Source organism: Homarus americanus, unplaced genomic scaffold (assembly GCF_018991925.1).
Source record: "Homarus americanus isolate GMGI-L3 unplaced genomic scaffold, GMGI_Hamer_2.0 scaffold36188, whole genome shotgun sequence".
In the NCBI taxonomy this organism is placed as follows: domain Eukaryota; kingdom Metazoa; phylum Arthropoda; class Malacostraca; order Decapoda; family Nephropidae; genus Homarus; species Homarus americanus.
In genome coordinates this window covers 3,989,561-4,007,708 of record NW_024718183.1, presented here as the reverse complement: position 1 = coordinate 4,007,708, position 18,148 = coordinate 3,989,561, and the positions used below count along the sequence as shown (strand labels likewise).

The following is an 18,148-nucleotide window of genomic DNA, read 5'->3' as shown; positions in this document are numbered from 1 at the left end:
CTTTTGTTCTTCCTATCCTCATGTATTTACTTTTTTCTGGGTGAAAGTTCAGCATTCACTTCTCAGTCCAACCCCTGATCCCATCCAGGTCCTCCTGCAGCATGTCACAATCCTCATCTCGTTCTATTTTCCTAAAAATCTTTTTGTCATCCGCATATAGATATACCTCACTGTCATGTTTAATTGCCTCAGGCAGGTCATTGATAAAAAGGACAAACAGCAGAGGGCCGAGGACAGAACCCTGAGGGACCCCACTAGTGACCTCACTCCAGTCAGATACTTCTCCATTTACCTCAACCTTCTGTTTTCTCTTAGTTAAAAATTTCCTTACCCAATCAGGATATTTTCCATCAATGCAATAACTAGATACTTTTTCTAATAGTCTTTTGTGGGGTACTCTATCAAAAGCCTTCATGAAGTCACAATACACTATGTCCACAGCCTGACTGTCATCGATAATTTCTGTCCACCTGTCTAGTACCCTAATCAACTGTAGGACTGTTGACCTGCCGGAAATGAAGCCAAACTGTTTATTACTAAACAATTTATATTTTTTCATATGGGATATCATCTCATCCCATAATATTAACTCCATTAATTTGCAGATTACACCAGTTAGACTGACTGGCCTGTAGTTTCCTGGTTCACTTTTACTTCCCTTCTTATAGATAACTGTGATATATGCAATATGCCAGTCCTCAGGTATATTTCCTTCTTGAAAAGAGCTTTCAAACAAGATCCTCAGAGGCTGAAGTAGTTCCTCCATCATCTCCTTAATGACTCTTGGATGTAACCCATCTGGACCGGGAGACTTTTGTCTTTTCAATTTTTAATCACCTTTCTTATTTTGCCCTTGGTTATCTCCAGGTGTTGAAGAGCTGGCACGTCTTTATTGTTGGCTGTTGGTATAATCAATCCTTGTTCCAATTACAAGAGCCTCTAGCTCACACATTCTTCTGACTTCTCAAAGTAGAAGGTTTCTTCTGTTCATATGTTGTATATTATTTTTTATTTCATTTGTCCTTAGTATTAGTAATTTGTCTCATTAAAGTATATAATACATGTTACAGGAATGCTTACAATTGATATTGATCTAGTTTAAGAGTTGGCCATTGTGTTGGTATGTGGCCTTTCATGACCTGACAATGTGCTCTTAATTATATTGTTGAGCCCAGCACTTGAAAATATATCTTAGGTGGAAATCATATCAGGGTTTCAGAATAACTAAAATTTTCATTGAAGAGCTTTAGAACTTAGACTGTGTAGGTGTAGGAAGTTATAAGCTGAGTCCTTACCTCTGTTAAAATAACTAGGATATACACAGTAGCTGTATTAACAAATGACTTCCCCCAACCTATCCATAACTGATTTAGAATCTTGCACATCATAAAATAATAGTTTATGCCCTCTGACAAAAGGGGGCTCATCCTGCAGCTGTTAGCACAATGGGTCTTACAGGTCACTTGTTTCTTTCCTTAAATTAAATGAATTTTTTTCCTTTAATCCTTCACATTTAGTAAAAGATCATCTCAAGACTTTCTTTATCTTTGTGTTCAGGTGTGGAGGAGAGTGAAACAAGTGGTGGAGATGAGTGGAGCAGTGGGGATGAGAGTGACTCCTCCACTACTGTGTCGTCCACCCACCAGGACCCACACTGTGACTGCTGCTACTGCCATATGCTCCATCATAAACAGGTAACTTGGTTATTAACAAGTCAAAATTATCGGACAGCCTCAGGCTGGTCATTCTGAGGGCCACCTAGATGTGCATTTGTTTAAGGTTTAGAGCCTGTCACCAATATAACCTTACCCAAGGTTAACTATTACCCTGGAACACAAACCTCAAATTTATTAATATCTAGGTTCTCAATTATTGCTGGGTAAACAGGCAAATTCAGACACCTCTTTCAATTGGGGTGACCTACAAAGGGTTCTAATATAGCTTCAGATAAGCATCACCCTAATGCCAGCCAGGATTACTGCACATTGAACCACTAGTGTGTTATTTTTTTTTTTCCTCTTTGAATTAGGCAGAGTAGTAAAGTAACTAAATAAATTTACTTGAGTACTGTACTCAAGTAAAATTTTGGGGTATTTACTTTTTAAAAAGTACTCAAATTTTTTAGTACTTTTACTTTAGTATGATTTTCTAATACTTTTATTCCAATACAATTGAAGAAAAAAATCGTGACTCGTTAACATGCAAACTCATAATATATTTTTTAGTTAATTAATTATTTATTAACCATAGTAAGAGAGCTGTGTGGGTGGGGGGTATGGTGTGGATTGAGCCATGAAGGGTACAGTGTGAGTGTGGGGAGACACCACGCTGTCTCATACCTAGAGGTCTCGTGAGGTGAGGTGGCGTCAGGTAAAGTCAGTTGGCAGTGGCCATGACAGCGGACTTTCTTGTTTCCATTAGTACCTTGACCACCCCTCTCACCTAGGCTATACCCTCTCATCCTTCAGGGACTTGGTCTTCCCGTTAAACGTCAGTTGCTCTTTGCATATACCTGTACCTAAAATGAATTTCAAAGAGGCTGTGATTCTAAAATGCTTTACATAATTCAATATTAGATATAAATCCTGTGTATATATATATATATATATATATATATATATATATATATATATATATATATATATATATATATATATATATATATATATATATATATATATATATATATATATATATATATATATATAATATATATATACACACAGTATATATTATTTTTTATTTTATTTTTTTTTCTCTCTTCGGTAGGTCATGCTGGGCTTATATTTGGGCCTGAAAGATCATGATTTGACAGCCAAAATTTTGAGAATCAGTTATTGATTGATCTCAATAGAAAGATTTGCAAATAAACATGTGTAATGCTGTGTGTCTTTTATTTTTATCTTTAGTTAACAAGTTTTTTTTTTAATTTACTGTGGATTTATTTTAATATTTGAAACAGTAATTTTGTTGTTACTTTATACTTTCAGTATTTGACTACTTTATGAATGAGATACTTTTTTACTTCTACTTGAGTAATATTTTGCCAAGGTAACAATAATTTTACTTAAGTAACAAAGTCTGGTACTTTTACAACTCTGAAATTTGGACCACATATACAAGCTTTTTTTATTAGGTACAATTACCTTGCTTTCATTGCCTATCATGGGAAAAATGGAATGGTGTTTTTAGTTGTGGTACATAAGAGCGACAGACCAAACATATCAGCCTAGAGGAATTCCCCGCTTTGATTTGGTAACAAGAGTCTCCGCCTACCCAGGCAATCAACTGATTTGCTGGACACAGCCAATGAAGAGTAGTGATGTGTTTTATGGAGTAAAATTTAATAGAGCACAAGTTTTTTGCCCAGCAAAGATTTAATTGTTTGATTATGCAATTTACTATGTAAGGGATGCCATTTAATCCCTTCAGTACGGTGACCTTTTAAGTTTTATTGGCTAATGCCAGATGACTTTATTCAGCTTGGGGTTAAGGTTGTAATCCAGAATTTATGGTAGCAGTCCATAACCTTCAACCCATGATGGCCCCTGAACTCCAAAGAGTAATATCTTGTTACCCTTCTGTGTAAATAATCCATTTAAATACATGCAGGGTTCCTAGGATTAACTGGTCCTCGATATGTATATTTACACTTTCCGTTGTTCTCATCACAGGGTGGTGGGAGACAGAAATACAGTGACAGACGGGACCGACTGCTGCAAATTCTGTCACGAAAAAAAAAGGCTCGAAGTTGTTCTGCCATTTCTTGTTCTGCTGGGACGACCTCATCAAATACCCCAACTCCTGCTGCCGTTCCTACTCCTGTGACCTCTGGTGTTCCAACAACCAAAGGTGGCAGCACTCCATTAGGGGGCCAAAATATTGATAAAATTTTGGATTTCATAGAGGGCAACCACACAGATGAAGCCAAGCATGCCAAGAAGGCCGCAAAGAAAGCTCGACAGCGACAGAAAAAGGTATTTATCTTTGGCTCCTTTAGCAAGGAAATAATGTTACAAATGTAAGTTTAGTGGTATATTTTAAGGAAGGCATTTCTGTAACTTACTGTTGCATGAATGTGATTGTTGGGTTATATATATATATATATATATATATATATATATATATATATATATATATATATATATATATATATATATATATATATATATATATATATATATGAGTCATTCAATAAATAATGAGACAGATGAATGTAATCACAGAAGTAATGATCACATACCTATTTTTCCACACTCTCCTTTACAGCTATGCACTTCTCCCATTTTTCTACGAGTTTTCTTATTCGTGTGGCGAAAATTCTTTTCGGCTGACTCCATAACCAATTTCTGATTTCTTTCTTCACTTCTTCATTATTCGAAAAATGCATTCCACGTAAAGCTGTTTTGGCCAACCAAGCATGTGGTAGTCTGATTTGTGAGATCTGGACTATGCGAGGTGCGTCTGTTTTCCCAAAACTTCCGCTCAATGTTCTGGTGCAATGTGGATATTGAAACTTTGACAGGTCGTTCAGCATGATCTTCATCCACAATGCTTGTTCGACCTTTCTTGAATTGTTCAACCCTCTTGCAAATGTTCGCTCGTCAGATGCTATTGCTTCTGTATTGAAGTGACATTCTGTGACAAATTTCAATTGGTTTTATCCCTTCCAAATTTAAACAATTACTGTATTAACAGATCGAATGAACTGACTAAACAAAAAGATGAAGATGTAGCTTATGTATGTCTAAACATGTAGCATGATCGCTGCTCATGCCCCTCCCCTCTGCCATCTACATCAAAAAGTCTCGTTATTTATTGAATAACCTTCTCGTGTGTGTGTGTGCGTGCGTGCGTGTTATATAATAATAATAATTTGTTGTGCACTTCTCCATATCTTTTTGAGGTGGATAAATGAACATATCAACCTTAATTAAGAGAAGGAAAATATGTATGGGAGAATGGTGTAAGTCAAAGGGACACACACATCTTGGTATCTTTGTTTAGTGTATGCAGTACAGTATATTATTTAGTGGTACATTGACAGTTGCCCATTTCAACTGTCAGCTGGTTAAGTCATTTAGATTTTAGGCTGTTATCCTTCACTTCCAACCAACTTCCTCATCACCCATTCTGAGGAGGTAGGATAACCAGATTGCTTAGTTATACAGTCTTTTCATTTATAGTGTGACACCCAAAATAAAAATAAAGTTAATTAAATTTCAGAACGTGTCAGTCAATGCAAAATAAAAAAAATCAACTTAAGTAGAATAAATGAAGTACAGTATTGGTATTGGAGTTATGTGGAAGTTCAGTATCATAGGGGAGGTTAACCATGTGGTGTGTACTTCAGTATCAGTCAGGTACAGTATAGCTTTTCTGTAGCAAAAGTCATGCTCAGTCATTCTGATGCTCTTCCACTGCCACCCTCATAACCCAGGGGAATGAACACATCTGTTATATTGGAAACAGGAGTGGTCAAACAAACAGTCTCCTTCAACCTTGTCTGGAGGTCTGAGTTGGTGGAGAGGGTTCAGTATTATAAAATTGGATCACCTGAAAATAGCCCCCCAGCTCATTTCATCTTAATGCTAATTTAACCTAACCTCCCCTCCCCCCCTCCCAGGTAGTATTAGTGTTGAAACTTTTACTTTATGGCTTTTTCTCTCTCTCTCTCTCTCTCTCTCTCTCTCCCAAAGTATGATAAAAAAAATCATGTATTTTATTTCTTTTTAGTTTTAAAATGTTTATATATATATATATATATATATATATATATATATATATATATATATATATATATATATATATATATATATATATATATATATATATATATATATATATATATATATATATATATATATATATATATATGTATATATATATATATATATATGCAAATTACTAAACATAAAATATTTGTTGCATATTTTATTATTTTAGCAAGTACAAGAAACTGAAAATAACTGTAATAAATATTCCGAGATAATTTAGCCATATCATGAAGAATGCTAGAAAGTAAAATTAAAATTTTATTGTAAATACATTTTGTTTGTAAATAAAATATTGCATTAGAATTTTCATGTACAAAAACATGTACACAAGTAAATAAGACACTTGGTTGGTGAAAAAATCATCTTTCTTCCATCCTCTAGCATCAGCTGAGCGGCGCCATCACAGCAGACTTAGTTTCGTCATCAGATGAAGAAAGTTCATCTTCTTGGGTATTACTACCGGATTCTTCAATGTCAGAATAATCATCAGTGTCATATGCATCATCTGAAATAATTTTTGTGGCACGACAAATAAGATAGATATGTTAAGGAGGTTGCAAAGTATGGATGGAACTAGAGTTTGATGGGCAGTCGTCTACTACAGAGTATAAACACGACTTGTATTGCCATCTATTGACAAAAATCATAACTAGGCGTGTTCACTAACATTTTTGGACTAGTTATAAGGATTTAGGATTTTAGGGGATTAATCATCAGTTGAAACAAATTGGGGGCTATTCTTCAGGTGATCCTTAGAAAAAAAATTACTTTAATGAGAACGAATGATTTATTACTCTGAAACGTATGTGTTTAAAAACAATGGTAATTGTTTGGGGGTGGGCAGTAGTGATAAAACTTAGAAGGTACCCAGGTCTGCCTCTCAACAAGTGTCCACCAGTACAGTATAATTTGAACTTTTGTGGGTGTTATTGTAACATTTTCTTTTACAACCCTGGACAATGGGAAAGCTAGGCTCAGTAACCTCAAAGCCTCACACCTTTTATGTTGCCCCAGAGAGGAGACTAATGGCACTAACAGCAGTTCCTGTGGATGGCAGCACTTTTTTAGAAAATATATCAAGGCTACATTTTAACAGTTGCCCAGGCTTTTCATTATTGTCTGCTGAACACTTTAAGCATTATCTATACTAATTTCTTTGTTTTTATTGTGTTGATGAAGATGGTGATGGTTGTGAAATATATTTTCAATATTATTATTTTTTTTAATATTACAAAAAATTCATAGGAAGAAGCAAAAAGGTGTGTTTGGGTAGGGGAGAAATCCCCCTACCTAGTTCATAATAGCTCATGCCAATGAATTTTTTTATTGTTGTCAGAGAGTGTGCAATATAATTATTTTAGACACTTCTTGAAAGAATGAAATGTAAATTAAAAAGTTCATTGGTAATAATATTGAAACAGTTTATTTGGCTAGAAAAAAATACACATGCAGAGTGTACAATAATAACATATTGATATAGAATTAAGAATACATATAGTTTTGTGTAGGAATTGAGTGCTTTTGAATTGAAAGAATTGGTGCAGTATTCAGATATTTTAAAGTATCTGTACATGGTTGTGTGCTAATTATAAGCATATGCATTCAATTGCATTTGCCAAAAAATTTAAATTTCTGCAGATGGCAATTAGAAGAGAAGAAGAGGAAGGAGATGAAGAGGAAGAAGATTTTGAGGAGAAAGAAGGTGATTGTGAAGAGGATGAGGAGATTGAAGAAGATGGGCCATTGGCAGAATTGAGACGGAGAGCTCCAGATGTGACCATAACAGTCGTACGCCCTGGCCAGCAGACGTCACGCACTTCCGCCTCACCACAGGTAAGGTTTAGTATTATTGTAAAAGATATTAAAGATGAGTATTAACCCAAAAAGCTTCAGATATAAATTTTACAATTATAATAATCTTGACTAGGCACAGTCTCTACAGAACTGCAGCTCTTTTGAAGAAGCACCTGTTAAAATATTTGTTTACTGTGTTTGTGTAGTGTGAAGTATGCCCTGGTACACATTAAACTGATGGCACAGCACATAGGTGGCAAACATTCTCCCTTAACTTTGTGTGAGAAGTACAGGACAATGAAGAAAGAAACAATGCAGAACCGCAATATCAAATTGCTGTACAGTATTGTTAAGGACAAATTATGAGAGACAATTACAGTTATGGCCAAAATTTTAGTCCTTATTCAGAAGATATGTTTTTATAGATTATTTAAATGGGAGGAGTGTAGTTGTTCCCGGAGACAATGAGGTTATGCCATTTCACACCTTCACTTAATGGAAGGTTGTGATTGTGAGAAATTCATGGGTGGTGGCCAGAGTAGGTCTGAGTTTATTAAATGGTATGTGCTGTTTGTCCAGAACCAAAATTAATAATTTTGTTTTATGGTTTACAGATTTAAAAGAAATTAGAGCATACAGCAAGCATTAATATCATGAAATACTTCACTAATGTTATCTTTTTCTTTTCTTCAGTTATGTTAGTCACAGATTTTTCCCCAGTAACCAGACTTTTTTTTTTATCTGAGGCTTCTGCTAACATAACATTATACTGAATGTTATTAAATTAGAAAAGTGAAGGTCAATATGTTTCTTGTCTATTTTGAAAACTGGTATTGAAATCATCCCAGAGCTGAAGAATATAGTATGTATTGTCGTGTTTCCTTCACGACACAATACTCCTAATGGTTTTGCATTTCTTCTTCACAACATTAGCATCGCTACCACTTGATGGGCGCTTGGTAGCCATTTCGTTGGGTAATAGTACAGTATTTGCAGCAAAAGCACTTAAACACATCCGTACACTGTGGAAGTTTGGGGATGCTGTGGTGCTCCGCAAGAGAAAGCATAGTTTGGCAAGACATGAGGGGACATATTCTGCATGCCATGCAAAGTAGTCCATGCTGGGCGACAATGATATAATGAATCGGGTGGGTTGTAAAACAATGTTGTTGAAATCATGGGTGTCTAAAGAGTAACAACGTTGTAAGAAAACAAAGGTTTCTGGGACAATGTTAAGCGAGGACTTACTGTACTCCCCCCTGCTATCATTTTTACATCCCTATCAAGCTTATTATCTGATTTCCTGACAAGTATGTATGCAATCAGAGTTTTTGTGCCACCTGATTCATATGTATCACAACCTACTTGTTCTTTTCTTCAACAACATTTAGCATACAACCATATCCAGAGCAACCCCCCCCTCCCCTTCCCTTTTTTTTTTCCTCACCATACACACCTTCATAACCTGCTGTGTATTCATCAACATAGTTGTTTAGGTCAACACCCAGTACTACAGTGTCCCTTTCACCAAGCTCCACTATTACATGCAGCAACTCATCACAGAACTTGTCCCTTTATTCCTTTCTTTCCCCAACCTGTGGTATGTATGCAGATAGAACAGTTATCAGATTCCTGCCTTTGCCTTTACCCATTTTACTCTTCTAACAATTTTTTCACCCACTTTTCAGTACTGTATTCAGGTCCGAACACCACCTGACACCCCAGAATCACTACCATTCCAGAAGATTTTGTAACTGCTATTCTTACCAGTAATCAGCATTGGTGATCCTTCTTTCCATCTAGTTTCTTGTACACAACAGTCATCCAGTTTTCTACAGCTCAGTGTCTTGACAACCTCGCTTGAACTTCTTCACATATTACCACATAGCTAGATTGCTCAAATTTGCCTTCATGTAATTTTCTTTGACAGACAATCATACAATGTGTAGGTAATTTATATGTAACAAGTTTATTTGGATCTTTGATTGTACTGTCATAGTCTGGTGATAGGAGATGATGGGTGTCAACTAGAGCAAGATCTCATTCTCAGCTCACCAACACAGACCTTGATATTGGCAATGTCTGTGGATTAAGATTGACTTTTCTTGCTCAGAAGAGAATCAGTCCACTCCAAGTTTTTTACAGTTGCTTGTCCATGACCAATATGGTTTTATAGTAGTTACATTTAGCAGTCCAGTTTGTTTGCATCAATTTCTAATACTCTGAAATCAGCTTATTTGCTGATTTTTTGTTTTGTTTTAGATATTGCCTATTTTTTCATTGGGTTGTTAGAGGTTTTTGTTTTACTTTGGGAGGGAAGCTCTTGTTAAAACAGACATTGAAGACAAAAGGAGAAAATACAACAATTTACATTTCTGTCATTGTCGGAAAAAAATCTCCAACGAGCATTTTGAAGTCTTAGTTTGAATATGAGAATGTTTCATCACAGTTGACTCTTTTACCATCATCTTTGAATGTGATAAAAACAAGGAAGTGATCTAGATTCTGATATTTTTTGTCTTGAACTTTCTTAAAGCCATCACACAAGTCACACACACAATGTTTGCTGATGGTTTTATTTAGTTAAGGAATATTTCATTGGATATTTATTAATTTATTTATTATTATTTTTTTTTTTGGGGGGGGGGTTCGTCTTGGAATAAAAATCACTCATACAAAATTGGTTTAGACAAATTGTTTCTGTAACTCCCTCCTAGGATGGACCTCATGTACTTTCTCACACCTAGGATGGACCTCATGTACTCTCTAACACCTAGGATGGACCTCATGTACTTTCTCACACCTAGGATGGACCTCATGTACTCTCTAACACCTAGGATATTAAGATGCTGTCCACCATTGTTGACACATTTCATTGGCCCAACATGACACAAGAGGTTTAAATTATTGCGTTGCTGCTTTTCAGAGAGACACTGTTGTCTGAACGAGTGCTGTGGACTTTGGACATTAAACTGGTTCTCTCCAAAAGCAAAACCAGTTTATTCAGATTAGAAAAGTGTGAACTTTGTATTTGTTTTTCATTTTAGATTTTTTTATTATTTATTTATTATTTATTTTGTTTTTTATAACAATGTGTATGTGTTTTAGATGGCTTCCCAACGCCCTCGAGAGCCTTCACCAACTTCCATGGAGAAATGCAAGCCTCCTCCAGCAAAGCTTGTGCCATCTCTAATACAGAACTCTGCAGAACCACCACCACAGTCGCATTCATCTGCGAGGACCATCTTGCACCCCTATCGGCAATCAAACCAGCAAGGTCATCAATCCAGTAGACAGGCGTCAGCACCCACTCCACCGCTGGTAGCAAATCCAGCTTCATTTAATAGCAAGGAAACAGTTGCTAATCCTACCCCATTAAGTGGCCCTAGTAGCCTAAGTAATATCTTAAAAGGCATGGACACCACTACTAAAGAGAAGGACAAAGGGTCACAAATGGTAACAATTAGGAGAGTGATGGATCCCAACAACTCAGAGCCCACTGTTACCATCACACTCAAAGGTGACCAACCAGAGAAGGATAAAGTACTCTTCAAATTGGTTAATGGACAAGGTGAGATTTCTTATCTTTTTTTTATAATAATAACTTTCATATAACTGCCAAATTTTTGCATGCCTTATTATATTAACTAGTAGTGTTTACTCATTCATGAATATTTAGCATTTCTTAGTGATTTACCTCTCAAGGGTTTGACCAAACTCCCAAAGGAGAGACCAGTCTGCAAATCATTGGCATTGCATTGCTTTAAATAATTAGTTAAAAGTGAATGTTGAATGAATTTTTAACCACTTTCTTGCTACCATTAGTGTATTTATAGCATCATGTAAGGCCAAGGAGATTTGTATATAGTACACCTTAAGTTTATGGGGTTACAACCCCTCCAACATTGATGGTTAGTACTAATTAAAACATTTAGTAATACTCTCCCCTTGCAGCCCTCACCCTTGTAAGGTACTGAGTGACCCCACCAATTCAGAAAACTTTTGGTGAATTGGTGGGGTCATTCAGTATTGCCAAGTTGTTAATGTGAGATAGTAGGTGGTGGTGTTAGCACCCCAACACTGAGTTTATTAATGCTCCACTGAACAAAAAACTTGTACTGGACATCCATGGTAAATAATTATGAAAGATTACTATTGGTATATATATATATATATATATATATATATATATATATATATATATATATCATAATTTGCATGAGAGAGAGAGAGAGTATTATACTATGTGTGAAAATAATTTTCTACAATATTAATGTCATTTTCAGTTGGGAAAGTGGTGGAACTCTACAACATTTAAAACTGATCAAGTATTTTATATTCTTACAGCAGTGTCTGGTAATGGGGGTCACTCAGGGCAAAGTGTCAAGAAGGGAGGAAATCGGTTACAGTCACAGCCTCAAGTTCAATCACATCCTCATCCTCAATCTCAGTCTCAACCTTCACCAAGTGAACCAACAGTGCCTGAGGGACTCGACCCAGAAGAAGTAAAAAAGTTCAAGAAAAGACAGAAGAAAGAGCGGCAGCGACTACGAAAACAGCAAGAGCAAATGCAGGAACAACAAAAAGGTCAGTTACAACAGCTAGAGCTACAAAAACAACAAGAAATTCTTCGCCAACAACAAGAACACATTCATCAACAACAGTTAGCTCTTCAAAGGCAGCAAGAAGAGCTTCTGAGGCAGCAGCAGCAACAACAAAATAATCAATCTAGTAACTCAAAGAAAAACAAAAAGAAAAGTAAAGTAGTCAACACTGCCAATCCTAGCAATAATAAAAATAGTGGTAATAAAGTTAGCAATCATAATAGTGGTGTATCTGCTGTTGTGTATGATGGTGATGATATGGCTCAGTCTTTCAATCTCCCTCCAGGAGTAACCATCAACAAAGTGGAAGGACAGCCAGGCATGGTCACCATTTCCAATAGTATGGGAGGTGCCTTCTCACAACCATTTCTACCAAATCCCAATGTGTACCCAAGTCCACTTGTGCAAGGATTCTCAGCAACACAGGAAACATCTATAGCTAAACCTTATGGTAGAACACATGCCCCAGGATTAAGCTGGAATAGTGCTGTAGATGGTACAGGAAACTATCCTGATAAAGATAATGTCATTGTAGTAGACACCAACAACAGTTACTTAGGTGCAAGCCCAGCCACTAACAGTAGTTCTTCAAAGCGCGAGATTTCGTCTGATGAAAGAGTCATGATGGCAGTAAATGGATTAATTGACCCTAGTACCCTCAATATGACTCAGAAAAAGAAATTCAAAAAGAAGAAGAAGGAATTACAGGAGGAAAAAGAGAGAGAAGAACAAAAACAAAGAGAAGAAGATGAGTTAATGGATCAGATGTACAATTTAGCAACTGGGAAGTGGACTAAACAGTGTGATGTAGCACAAGGTCAAACACAAAACACTAAGAACCAAAATAAAAAGAACCAAAAACAGAAAGAGAATTGTAAGCAACCAGCTGTTCAAAACACTTGCAGCAAACAAAATAGCCAGCAATTAGCAAAAAACGGTAAATTGCAGCAAAAAACTCAAGAAATCCAGCAACAAAAACAAAAGCAGCATCAAGATGTCACAAAACAAAACAGCAAAAGCAGTAAGCAGAATGGTAAGGACACAACTCTTCAAAACATAACAAACCAGCCCACAAAAAACTTTAGTTCTAGTAGTCAGAATGGAAAGGTCAGGCAGCAACAAATACAACAGCAGCAAACACAAACCCGACAATTACTTCAACAAAAGCAGCTAAACCAACAAAAGCATCAATCACAGCAAAAATTACAAAAACAGCCACTGCAACAACAACAACAGCAGCAGCAGCAGCAGCAGCAGCAGCAGCAGCAGCAACAACAGCAACAGCAACAGCAGACAAGGCAGAATCAACTACAGCAGCAGAAACAAAATCTACAACAGCAAAAACTTAATCAGGTGCAACAGAAGCAAAATCAACAACAGCAACCAAAACAGAACCAACAACAGCAGAAGCAGAATCAACAGCAGCAGAAGCAGCAAAAACAATTACAAAGGCAACTACAACAGAAGCAGCAACAACAGTATCAGCAGCAGACAAAACCAATGCATGAACCACAAGGTGTTAATAATAACCACAAGATTAATAACAATGGTTATGGAAGCTTCCCTGGGAAAGTGGGCTATGTTCTTCAAGATATTGCCCATGAGGCACGTTATGCTCAGTACCTAGAGGCTAATGCCAACACTTTAGCTAATATAAAATATAACACATACAATGGCAGTGTTATAGGAGAACATGTTCATGAACAGTGCATGGGGGGAGACGACGATAAGAAGAGCTCCAATAAGAAGAAAAAGACCAAGAAAGGTAAAAAAAATCATCTTGAAGATATGACAACGATTGATAGTGTGTTTACTCCAAAGGATGTGGCAGAAGGGGAGCTTGATGAAACAGAGAGGGATGTAGAAGCTTTCAAGCGTTTCTGTTTTAACAGTGTCCCACGATACACAGGGGAAAAACCGAAGGTGAACATCAATGTTAAGGATATTATGATAAAAAAAAGGCCTTGTAATGTAAATCTGTAATGGAATGATAATTTGGAGTAACATTATTGTATTTTAAATCTGTTAGGAAGAATTATATATTTTGAGTCATTGGCACAGTTTAAAGTATGACGAATGCTTCATTTTTTAATTAAAGGCAAATGGTTGTGTTAAATGATAGCCTCTTTTTTTCTAGCATGTTATTAAAAAAATACTTCAGCAATGCTGTGGTGCACCTATATATAGCTAAATTTATCTTTTTTAGCATTTGCATGTCCAAATTGCTTATTTTTAGAAGGAAAGCCCTAGATTTTAAACTTAACTGTGTGATAACTTGTCTTCAGTTTCAAGGAACCTGGTGTGTCTTCTCCCAAGAGGATCTTAAATTGCAAGAGAATGTCTTTTATGTTAATAGGCATGCATCTAGCATGTTTCCTTTAAAGCATGTACTGTACCTTATGTGCCAGAGATCGTGTTCATTGTGTTGCAATAAACATGTTTTGTATGTAGTAGAGAGCATGATTCTGTGCATAGCAGAGAAAGTATTTCGTTATTTAAGAAGGTGCATTTCTTATTTTGCTAAGAGTATGACCTTGATATTATAGAGAACATGTTTTAATGTTGCTGAGATTTTCACATGTTGAAAAAAGAACGTTTCTCAATACTTACAAAAAGTACGCTTCTGAAAAATGCATCTCAAAATTGGTGCTTCATTTTCTTTGATATGCCGTAAGACAAGGTGAAGAATAATATTGCACATTATGATTATATCATTTGGACAGTAAGTTTGTCTTAGGTGATACTATTAGGTTTTTATTTGTTTATATTTTGCCATCCATAAATGTACTTTATAGTCAGTTAATCTTATACACACTTGATTTATTTCATTTTCTCCATCATCCACCAGTCATTAATTGTAGTTTAATTTAATTATATCTTTTGAGTGAATGATTGCTTTGTATGTAGTCCAGGTTTAATCTCTATAACATGGAAATCTTTGATGTCGAAGTGTGAGGTTATTTACTGTATCACCTGTCCTTGTACAACTCTTTATTATCAACTTGATTGGCTGTGAAACTTACAGTTGGTGTGCTTGTCAGATTAAAGGAAGTCAGTATTAAATCACCTAAATGCTGTTGATGAATCAATACCTGATTGCCTTTGTTACATTTACTAAAGCTCTTAACAATTCCACTGCTGATGTGTAACATAAATCACAGTAAGATATTATCTTTGGCACTTGACACAAGTTTTACATGTGTAAAAAGAAAACGAAGGGTAATTTTGTGTAAAGCTAGGAATATATCAGTAAATTGTCAGTTTTCTGACATATAGTGCTATTAAACTGTACATTTTGAGGTTAGGAAAAGTATCAGTATGTTGTAAGTGGATGTGAGATAGGACATGATTAAGTTTTAAGTTGTGTGAGGATAGGAAGAATGGATCTTGCTCCCTGCAATGGCTGCTTATTACTGCAGAGGGGCAGCCTTGTTAATAATGCTTAGAATTTCAGAATTTAGAACCCATTTTTATGTAGAAGAGTATTTGGTCTTCTGAAAGGCTTATGCCTCTAAGAAATGAGTGACCAATGTGACTTTTTGTCATTTCCTGAAATACATTAATGTAGGATCATACATTTCAGTTTTGGGTTGAGTAGGTAATATGAGGTTAATTATTAGCACCATGTTTTCTAGTGTGTTAAGTACTGTATGCATATTCAGAAAATTGGTGCCAGTTTTTCTCTCAATTATATGCTCTTTTGTGACCACGATGGCAGAAAGCCTAGAATATCATAAACGTAACAATTAAAATGATCGCATTATGACAACTTTAGAGTGTATAATGATTGCACCTTATATGTCATGGTCATTTTACATTGTTAAAGATTATGATTTTTTTAATAAATATCTAGCAACTATATCCTAGATTTTCTGTTAACCTAATTTTGAATATATATATATATATATATATATATATATATATATATATATATATATATATATATATATATATATATATATATATATATATATATATATATATATATATATATATATATATATATATACTTTCAGAAAACTAGATCATAGAAAATTGGAAATTCTGACAGAAAACGGGAAAAATTTTAACGGAAACAGTTTTTATCATAGAAAACTGGAAATATCTACTTTTCAGGAAAGTATATTACATAATTTTTCGAAAAATAGATTGCCATAGAAAACGGAAATTTTATTATAGAAAACGGGAATTCATTCTCATAGAAAATGGGAAATATCTACTTTCCGGGAAAATTGGCGATCTACTTTCCCCAAAAGTAGATTTTCTACTTTTCGGGAAAGTAGATTATCGACTTTTTGGGAAATATTACCTAATTTTCCGAAGTAGATTATCATAGAAAACGGGAAATTTGTATCATAGAAACTGGGAAGAAAGTAGATTACACTGGGAAACACACTTTCGGTTGCATGAGTTCTGACACTTGATTGTGGTAGATTTGAGGCTCAGACTTGAAAATAGCAAAGATAAAACTTGATGAAAATACAAAGGTAACATTCTTTTCAACAGGAGAAAAGAACTCTCTACAGTTCTTTTGATTCTAAATTTGACTTCTTGCTCATTGTTGTGATATTTCTGGGATTAGTCACCATGGCGGGGAGCTCCAGGTTATGATCCGAAAGGAGTGGCGCCCTTTGAGATAGCCAAGTGAGCCCTAGCGTTTATTACATATAGGCAACAACATCTTTTTATGCGCTATACCCATAGGACACTCAGTACACCTGAAAGAAAAAATATGAACACATCAAAAACGGTTTTGAGCTACTTCAAATATGAAGAAATACAAATGGATCATCTAAAGGATCTAAAATGGTCCATTTTTTTACATAGGACAGCAAGGTGGGTATACAAAATTTTTGCTTTATCTGCCCTGGGACAGCAGAGCCAAAAGACAGACACTGGATTCACAGGAATGGCCAGTTAGGGAAAGCCCCAATAAGTTGTGAAAAGAAACATCATTTATGCAGTAAACCCCCTAGGTGAATGTGAAAAAATTGTTTTCCTGCCCTTCACATCAAGCTGGGCCCCTGCAAAACAGCTTTATCAAGGCGCTTCGATACTGACAGTGACTTTGCTTCAAGATTCAGTGAAGCGTTCCTGGTTTTAACGCTTTGTGAAAACCCAAAAGCAGGTATTTTCGACGGCCCTCAAATTAGGACGTTGATTAAAGACCAAGCCTTCACTCAATCCTATGACTGATGTTGAGAGAAATGTATGGGGAGCATTCGCTTCAAGGAAGGAAACTTTCTTGGAAACAGAGGAAATCAGGAGGACTATAAAAGCTCGTTGAATCTGATGAAAGTTTCACGTAAGTGAAGGTAAACATGAGCATTAAGATGCATTTCCTGAAATGTCATCTTGAACTGTTTCCGGGCAAAACTTGGGGGGACGTCAGTGATGAGCAAGAATGGCTTTCACCAGGATATCAAAGTCATGGAAGACAGGTATCAAGGTCGCTGACATTCACATGATGGCGGGACTATTATGGAGCATTCAGCGAGACTGCACTGAGAGTGATATTCAAGACAGTCCATTAAACGCAAGTTTGTGCCTGAACAATCTGGTGATAATCACAAAAAAGCAAATTGATGAATCCAAAATATGCTTGGTCAAGGTAAATAAAAGTAATTAAAAATTAATTCTACGTGTTTGGTAATTCTGTGTGCTGGTTTAGATTTTACAGTAGTATATGTAGTCTAACCATATAGTAGTAAATGGTAGGTAACTCACCGCAACAAAAACTAGACCCGATAGAAAAAACCGGTGCCATATTTGAAAATCAGTGATCTCAATTTACCCCAGAAACATACAAGTTTCAAAATGCAACTGACAAAAGCGAATTTGTTCCCAGTGTTATCGATTTTTCGGGGAAGTAGATTATCGACTTTTTTGGGGAAATACCTAATTTTCCAAGTAGATTATCATAGAAAACGTAAATTTGTATCATAGAAAATGGGAAATATATCTACTTTCCGA

The 18,148-nt window shown here is 35.7% G+C and overlaps 1 protein-coding gene across 4 annotated transcripts in view; it reads left to right on the top strand.

The window, feature by feature from the left end:
* Positions 1 to 16,036, top strand: part of LOC121859263 (PHD finger protein rhinoceros-like) — a 58,584-nt gene extending 42,548 nt beyond the window's left edge. For 3 of the 4 annotated variants that reach the window (XM_042356017.1, XM_042356020.1, XM_042356016.1), the window contains 6 exons: positions 1,558 to 1,694; positions 3,675 to 3,977; positions 6,159 to 6,227; positions 7,416 to 7,610; positions 10,680 to 11,142; positions 11,919 to 16,036. In XM_042356017.1, the coding sequence (XP_042211951.1) occupies positions 1,558 to 1,694; positions 3,675 to 3,977; positions 6,159 to 6,227; positions 7,416 to 7,610; positions 10,680 to 11,142; positions 11,919 to 14,158 (3,407 nt within the window). In that variant the 3' untranslated portion in view covers positions 14,159 to 16,036. The remainder of the gene's footprint in view (positions 1 to 1,557; positions 1,695 to 3,674; positions 3,978 to 6,158; positions 6,228 to 7,415; positions 7,611 to 10,679; positions 11,143 to 11,918) is intronic. The other variant, XM_042356019.1, reaches the window with a different exon arrangement.
* Positions 16,037 to 18,148: the final 2,112 nt, after the last annotated feature.